Source organism: Myotis brandtii, unplaced genomic scaffold (genome assembly GCF_000412655.1).
Source record: "Myotis brandtii unplaced genomic scaffold, ASM41265v1 scaffold116, whole genome shotgun sequence".
Classification (NCBI taxonomy): Eukaryota; Metazoa; Chordata; class Mammalia; order Chiroptera; family Vespertilionidae; genus Myotis; species Myotis brandtii.
The window spans coordinates 2,054,933-2,063,925 of record NW_005354010.1 but is presented as its reverse complement, the minus strand read 5'-3'; the positions used below and the strand labels follow the sequence as shown (position 1 = coordinate 2,063,925).

The following is an 8,993-nucleotide window of genomic DNA, read 5'->3' as shown; positions in this document are numbered from 1 at the left end:
AAACAAGTCAGTCCAAGACTAATGATGTGGCAATCGGCTGCTAAAATATTTGCTGCTGATATTAGTGGAGAGAAATGGTGCACCTGCGCATAAGGCTCTTAAGGGAAATGAATGCAACACGATTATAGTAATCAATCATTAGCGAACGTTGTAGTTCGTTATTAGTAATTATGTGTAACAGGATATTGTAAAAATTAAGTTACAAAATTTTTATTAAAATGTTTCTTACATACTGTTTTATTGGCTGGGCTGCAAAAATATCCATTGTGGGCTGCATGCGGCCCATGGGCCGCAAGTTTGACATGCTTGCATTAGAGTCTGGAATACAGTGTGGTACAACTCCATGATATGTAATATTTAGCTATTAAATGTGATTTTAAAATATGTAAAATTGCGCATGTTAATTTAAAACTCTCTCTCCACACTCATAGGATGTAATCCCTGTTCATTACTATCTAATATCTCCACCAACAAAGACTAAGAATGGCAGCAAAGATAAAGAAAAAGATTTAGAAAAAGAGAAGGATTTCAAAGAAGAGTTTACTGAAGCATTACGAGATCTTAAAATTCAATGGATGACAAAGTAAGTTTTTAATGTATTTTAATCCTCAAAGAGTTTACTTTTATTTTCCCCTTTACAACAATATTATGTGTATATGCTATATTCAAAAAATGTTAGCAGTAGATAGTAGGATTACAGGTACTTTTAAATTTTCCTATATTTATGATAGAATTCTCTTTTGTGATAAGAATCTTTTAAATTTTTATGTTAGTTTCTTATTCTGATTTACTCTTAGAAGAGAATTTTATTGGAAGGTATAAAAATAAAATAAAAGCATGGAACAGACAGATCTAACAGGGAAGTGGGGAGGGGACAGGAAGAGGTTAACCAAAGAATTTATATGTATATATGCATAACCCAAGGGTATAGACAATAGTGCAATGAAGGCCTGGGGTGGGGCGAGAGCCAGGTGGAGGGGTGAAGGGAGGGATGGGAGACATCTATAGTACTCCCAACAGTAAAAAAGAAAAATCACTTTGCCCATTCTCCAAAGATAATCAATGTGCTAGTGTTATTTACCTCTGTATTTACATGTAGCAGTGTAAATGATATTGATGTATCCTAGTTTTCTAATTACTGTATTATATGACTATTTCCTATGTCATTTAATAGTCCTTTAAAATGCCATTTTTATTTTTTAAAATTTTTTCTGGTTTAAGTAAAAAAAGTTTATCCATTTCTCCCACTCCCAACCCTCTGCCTCTGGGAAACACCAACTGTCCTCTATATTTATGTGCTTAATTTTGTTTTCTTTGGATAAATACAAAGAAGTGGAATTGCTGGATCATATGGTAGTTCTATTTTCAATTTTTGAGAAACCTCCATACTGTTTACTGTAGTGCACAAGGATTCCCTTTTCTCTACATTCTTGCCAACAATGTTTTTTCTAGTCCTTTTGATAATAGCCATTCTAGCAGATATGAAGTGATATCTCATTGTGATTTTGACTGGGGCATTTCCCTGGTAATGAAGATGCTGAGCATCTTCTCATGTACCTATTGGCCAACTATTTGTCTTCTTTGGGAAAATGTCTATTCAGATCTTCTGCCCATTTTTTACATTAAATTCTTTGGGATAACATTGGTTGATAGGATTATATAGGTTTCAAGTGTGTGCATTTCTATAATATATGATCTGCATATTATAATGTGTGCCCCACTCAAAGTCATATCATTTTCCATCACCATATACTTGGCCCCTTTAGCCTTTACCATTCCTCCACCCTATTCCCTCTTGATAACCACGATACTGTTGTTTCTGTCTATGAATTTCAGTTTTATATTCCACATATGAGTGAAATCATATGGTTCTTAGTTTTTTCTGATTGACTTGTTTCGCTTAGTACAGTATTCTCAAGGTCCATTCATGTTGTCACAAATGGCAGTATTTCAGCTGTTCAAATAGCTGAGTAGTATTCCATTGTATATATGTACTACATCTTTATCCAACCCTCTTTTGAGGGCACTTTGTCTCCGTGTCTTATCCACTGTGAGTAATGCTACAACGAACATAGGAGTTCATATATCTTTGCAAATAAATGTTTTCAAATCTTTCCAGTAGATACCCAGAAGAGGCATTTCTGGGTCATATGATAATTCTATTCTTAATTTTTTTTTTAAATATATTTTATTGATTTTTTTACAGAGAGGAAGGGAGAGGGATAGAGAGTTAGAAACATCGATGAGAGAGAAACATCGATCAGCTGCCTACTGCACACTCCCCACTGGGAATGCGCCCGCAACCAAGGCACATGCCCCTGACCAGAATCAAACCTGGGACCCTTGATTCCGCAGGCCGACGCTCTATCCGCTGAGCCAAACCGGCTAGAGCTATTCTTAATTTTTTGAGGAAATCACCATACTGTTTTCCTTAGTGGTTGCACCAGTTTACATTCCCACCACCAGTGAATGAGGGTTCCTTTTTCTCCACAGCCTCTCCAACACCTGTTGTTATTCCGTCTTGTAGATGATAGCTATTCTAAGATGAATGAGGTGGTATCTCATTGTAGTTTTGATTTGCTTTTCCCTAAAAGCTAATGAAGTTGAACATCTTTTCAAATGTTGGTTGGTCATTTGTATGTTTCCTCAGGAGAGGTGTCAGTACAGGGCCTCTGTCCATTTTATAATTGGATTGTTTGTTTGGTGTTGAGTTGTGTAAGTTTTTTATATATTTTGGATATTAAGCCCATGTTGGAGATGTCTTCCATTCAGTTGATTGCCTTTTTGCATTGTTGTCTTTTTCTTTTTTGCTGTGCAGAAACTTTTTAGTTTGATATAGCCCCATTTATTTATTTTTGCATTTCCTTACCTTTGGGGTCAAATTCATAAAATGTTCTTTAAGACCAAGGTCCATAAGTAGTACTTATGTTTTCTTCTATGTAATTTGCTAGAGGCCCAGTGCATGAAATTCATGCACGGGTAGGGTCCCCAGGCCTGGCCAGTGATCAGGGCTGATCAGGTTCCCCACCTCCCTGCCTCCTCCTTCCCTCGCTCCCTCAGTGCTCCATTGCCACTGCTGGTCATCCACCATGTTCTGCACCACCCCCTGGTACACGTCATAGCAAGCAATCAAACTCCCGAGGGTACAATTTGCATATTAGCCTTTTATTATATAGGATTGTTTCAGATCTTATATTTAGATCTTTGCTCAACTAATGTATCTTATGTAATAAAAGCCTAATATGCTAAGTGTTTGGTCGTATGTTCAACCAATCAAAGGGTAATATGCTAATGATATGCTAAGGCCACTCAACCACTCTCTATGACGTGCACTGACCACTAGGGGGCAGATGCTCCGACCGGTAGGTTAGCTTGCTGCTGGGGTCCAGCCATGGGCTGGACATGCTCTGGAACCCTCCCACGGTCACTCCCCGGCCCCGATCGTGCATTTCTTTAGTAGCTGTTAAATTTGAGCTTTTTAAATGTTATTCATTCGTTGTATAGCTTCTGTCAGTTGAACCATGTTCTTTGCCTGTTTTTCTATTGGCACATCAGATTTTTCTTTTAACATAGAATATATTAATGCTCTATTGTACTTGTCACAGAATTTTTCCCCAGCTTATCATTTGACTTTTAGCTTACATTTTACATAAGAATGTATTCTATGTAGTAAAATTGATTGCTTTTTCCATTTGTGATATGCAGTACAGTGGGGCCTTGACTTACGAGTGTCCCGACTAACGAGTTTTTTGAGATACCAGCTGTCTCTCAGCTGATTTTTTGCATTGAGTTGACAGAGTAATTTGAGTTAACGAGCTCGGTCTCGGAACGAATTAAACTCGTAAGTCAAGGCCCCACTGTATTTCTTTTACCACTGATTTTCTATTGGAGTCCTCATAGCTGATTATGTGTGTATCCCTGCAGTCATGAGGTCTTACAGAGAACAGACATCAGATTATGAAAATGATTCCCATTATAATGTCAGTCCATATTCGAAAGTATCTTTCCATTTAAAACTAGGTTGTATCTATCAGAAATCAAAGTCTTTAGGTTAGTCTCTGGCTGATTGTAGGATGTTACAAACAGTTGAAAATGTGATGTAAATCACTCAAAAGTGAGATTGACTTCTGGCATGATAGTGATGCAGACATTTTATGCCAGGCTGGTTCTCCTCAGCTCCAGGTCACAGGAATTTCTTCTGGGAGGAGCAGGATTTTGGAATTTCTCATATAGCCCAGCTGCCTATTGTTGAGGCTAATTTTCAGGCAAATGTGGTCAAGAAGTGCGGGCTCTTTTTTCTGCTCAGCTGCTACTTTTCTGCGTTGGGTTTGAGGCTCCAGTCACCTCACCCCAGCTCAGGATGCAGTGGTTCCATTTCAGGCAAGTCAAACCGAGAAGACTACTGGCTACTGCTTCCCACTCCATGTAATCAGGAAGAACTGGCCTAGTTTTATTCAATTTCCCCATCTGGGAACATGGAATGTCTCTTTATTCAATCAAGACTTTAGATTTTTCAGAAAGAGTTACATTTTTCTTTTGATCTCGGACATTTCTAAATCTTTATTTTTTCTTGCTATTTGTGAATGTTTTTCCCCTCCCTTTTTTTTTTTTAAAAACAACGTTGTTGTCATTTGTCATTAATATTTTTTAAAAATATAGTTTTATTGATTTCAGAGAGGAAGGGAGAGGGAGAGAGAGACAGAAACATCAACAATGAGAGAGAATCATTGACCAGCTGCCTGCCACATGCCCCTAACTGGGGACCGAGCCCACAACCCAGGCATGTGCCCTGACGGGAATAGAACTGCAACCCCCTGGTTCACAGGTCAATGCTCAACCATTGAGCCACACTGGTCGGGCTTTTTCCTCTATTTGGGAAAGCTGTCGATGCTTATTTTTATCTTCCATCCTATTGAACTCTTAATTGAAATGATTTTCATTTTTTTATTTCATTGATTTTTTAGGTACGCATATTTATACTACCTGCAAATAATGATAATCCTTGTCATTAGGTATACTTATATTTCAAATTGAAGCCTTATATTATTGACTGGAACTTTAAAACAATGTTAAAAAATCAGAAATATGGAAATTTCCTTTCTAAAATAAATGAAATAATGATTTTTCTTTCTTTTGTATATAGGCTGGATTCTAGTGATATTTATAATGAATTGAAAGAAACATACCCTAATTATCTTCCTCTATATGTTGCACGACTTCATCAGTTGGATGCTGAAAAGGTTGAGCCTGTTCATTTTTAATATGAGTATCTTATTTTGTTTGTAATATTAAATAAGCTTTGTGTTTTGAATTAAAAGACAAACTTATATTTGTCTTCTATTCTTGCTGAAAATGTGTTTCCTCAAGTTGACTGTTCCATTAAGCTGTTTTCATTTAAGCTAAGTAAAGAACCTGACCATTACTATAAGTTTAGGATTCTTGCTCTTTGATCACTGGGAGTAGTAGTAGTAGTTAAGATACTCTAAGGATTGCTTTTCTGGCGTTAACCTACAGGGCAAGGAACAGAGGCAGTGGTCCTAGCCTGTGCAAATCCTAATATCTTCAGCAAAAGAAGCACCCCTTACTTTGCATTAAGTTTGTTTACAGTTCTTGCTTTTAAGAAATAGCTATAATTTCATACTTTATTAACATGGCCAGCTCTCATTAGTAATCATGGTAATAGGAATAAGCTAGCCATAATCATTTAAAAATTATCAAGGGTTTAGAGTGAACTAGAAAGTGTTGAAAGGAGACCTAAAAGACTTGAACAGGAGAAGCAGATTGCTAAGAACACCATGAATAATCGTAGACTTGTTTCATCAGCTAGTGCTTTTTTTACTTCTGTTTTTATGTGGCAGGTGGCATGCGACTGAAGTAAATAGCCAATCTCTAAAATATTTTCTTAAGATACCCAAAAAAGGAGTTGCCTTTGTAGAAAACACTTTACATTTTTATGAAATTTATCTTTTGCTTACTCTCACCACTTAAGGCCAATGGGGAGTGTAAATTAGGTATTTTCTTGTCTAAGCTCAGCTTTTGAAGAGATGCTGACAGTTACAAAGATCTTGGTAGGAGTGCAGAGCCCCCTGGGCTGCAAGTGGATTATATAGTCCCCTCACACTGGAGTTGAGACAACAGACATGAAAATGCTTCAATATACTCACTGATAACATGCTTTTTTTTTTTTCCTTCCTTTTACCTTTTTTTCCTCTCCAGGAACGAATGAAAAGACTTAATGAAATTGTTGAAGCTGCAGATGCTGTTATTTCTCATATAGATCAAACGGCCCTAGCAATTTATATTGCTATGAAGACTGACCCCAGGCCCGATGCAGCTACTATAAAAAAGTACCTAACCAGTAAATAATCTTTCTTGCATCTCATTTCTTAGTTACCTTTTTAAAAATAGGGATTGATATTATTGAGAATATTTTTCCTTCTTGGTATTTGTTATATCCTTATAACTAATGAGTTGTCAAGATTTAGATACTCCCTCCTTAGATACTTTGTAATAATTTTCTTTAATCATTTTAAGATGAAGCAGAAGAAAAGCAGTTTGCTTTCTTTACCATTAGATTCAGTCCTGGTAGAGATTTGTTACATCAGAAGAAGATAAAGATACCTGCCCTGGAGCAAGGCAGTCTACCTTAGTGATTAAGAGTAGGAATTCCAGAAAAAGACTAAGTAGCTTAGAATCCTGGATCTGCCACTTCCTAATTGTAGGACCTTGAGCAAATGCTTAATCTCTTTGTGCCTCAGTTTTTCCCTTTGCAAAATGGAGGTAATTAATAGTATCTTACTCATAGAATTGTTTTGAGTATAAAATGGTAAAAGAGTTCCTGGCACAGAGTAAGCATTGTATTTGTTTTCTGATGGCATTCTTTTTCAACCAAGTCCATCTGTTCTAACCCATTTAACCTGTGTAAAAATAGTGGCTCATTGGATGTTTATTAGAAATTTTATTTGATGTACGATACAAATGTATATACATAGCTACTTAATAACATCTCTGCATTGTAAATATTAAGCAAAAAAATGCATGGGTTTAATTCAGATAAGGCTGTACTTTTAAAGAAATTTTACTTATCTGTGAAATGTATTTTGATTTGGTGTGCAGTGACATGGACAAACAAAAATCCACCCTCGTAGATGCCCTGTGTAGAAAAGGATGTGCCCTGGCTGACCATCTTCTTCAAGCACAGGATCAAGATGGGGCTGTTTCAAGTGATGCAGAAGGAAGAGAAGAAGAAGGAGAAAGTACTTTGGATTCTCTGACGGAAACTTTTTGGGAAACTACAAAATGGACTGATCTTTTTGACAATAAGGTAACGTTTCTGCTTCTTTTTTGTGCAGTTTTTGGTTACATCACAGATTTATCTTGTGCCCCATTGCCTACTGTTTACTATTTCCCAGTTACTGGCCAGAAGAAGAAGAAGAAGAGAATAAATGTAGTGAATGTAAGCTTGGCTCTGAAGAAGATGTGTTTAGCACTACCTATTTGTCATATCTGAATAAATGTAGTGAATGTAAGCTTGGCTCTGAAGAAGACGTGTTTATTTTAAAACAATTTTTACCGTTATTTTATCTGTCTGCAAAGTGGCTATTCGGCAATAATCTGAAAACAGTTTGAGAATGTATGTAGTATTCTTTTGGTTAATCTAGCTAGTTATGTATGAAGCTAAAATTAAAAATATCTTCTAGAAAGTGTCTTCATGGTGTCCCAAAAATGTATACACACACTTTGTATAATTATAAAGGCAGTATTTAATTAAAATACATTTCATTTTCAAAGTTGAGCTATCAGCTGTTATGTATACATTTTTTGGGACACCCTGTATTTATGTGCTAATTTGTCAGGGATTGGGGAGTGGGATGGTATCCTGGTTAATTTAGATATTTTTCTCAAAACTCTTAAACTTCTAAATAATTATCATCTTGATTTATAGCTGATCAAAATTTTGACCAGTTTAGTAAAAATAACATTGACAAATGTTTGGGTTTTGGTTATAAAAATGTTTTTAAGTCCTTTTCGCTCTCTACTATAACTCTTATAGTAGACATTATATAACTACAATTTTTTGTCAACCTTTCTTTCCCCTGGAGATAAAAAAAAATAAAATGAGATCAGTGGAATTCTCCTTGCTTAGCACAAAAATTGTTTTGTTTTAGTAGACAGATGTTTATTTTCAAAATGAACTATGGTAATTCATAGTTGGAAAGACCGTTGGAAGTAGGGGGAAACTTCTTCCTGTATGCTTCAGGTTTCCCCCCCACTACACAGTAGTGCATATGTAGGAGGAACTCAGTTATATTCAGGAAACTGCACCAGAGGTTAAGAATTTGTATTTGAGCCCAGCCAGTGTGGCTCAGTGGTTGAGCGCCAACCTATGAACCAAGAGGTTACGGTTCGATTCCTGGTCAGGGCACATGCCCAGGTTGCAGGCTCGATCCCCAGTGGGGGGCATGCAAAAGGCAGCCAATCAGTGATTCTCTCTTTCCCTCTCCTTTCCTCTCTAAAATCAAAAATATATTTAAAAAAAAAAAGAATTTGGATCTGAAATCAGACCCCTGGAGTTTGAATCCTGCTTCTTCTACTTTTATCTGTGTGATCTTATTCTGATGTCTCAGTTTCTTATCTTTTGAGTGAGGATAGTGAATGACACTACCTACCATATGTTTTTATGAATGAGTATTAAGTACACAGGAGGACCTGTCACATATCTACTTTATGCCAAACACTGAAAAAAGATTGCTGCTGGAAAAAGACAAATAAGATATGGGTCCAACAGAAAGTTGATGAACATCATAATAAAATTGTTATAAATAATTATATTTCTTCTATAATACTACTGTATTAGGGGCCGTGCATTATATTACCTGCCTATTTACATTCAGAGTTAAACAATTATTTTACATTTTACTTGGCTCTAGAATACAAATAAATGCGACAGGATTTCTTTATTTGAGAATGTTCTTACATTCTAAAAGTAGAGA

General features: G+C 36.3%; 1 protein-coding gene across 4 annotated transcripts in view; it reads left to right on the top strand.

Annotated features, from left to right (window-relative positions):
- Positions 1-8,993, top strand: part of TPP2 (tripeptidyl peptidase II) — an 83,969-nt gene that overhangs the window by 70,931 nt on the left and 4,045 nt on the right. For 3 of the 4 annotated variants that reach the window (XM_005858187.2, XM_005858186.2, XM_014528233.1), the window contains 4 exons: positions 432-583; positions 5,144-5,240; positions 6,217-6,347; positions 7,117-7,324. In XM_005858187.2, the coding sequence (XP_005858249.1) occupies positions 432-583; positions 5,144-5,240; positions 6,217-6,347; positions 7,117-7,324 (588 nt within the window). Of the gene's footprint in view, positions 1-431; positions 584-5,143; positions 5,241-6,216; positions 6,359-7,116; positions 7,325-8,993 lie in introns of those variants that run through there. The other variant, XM_014528236.1, reaches the window with a different exon arrangement.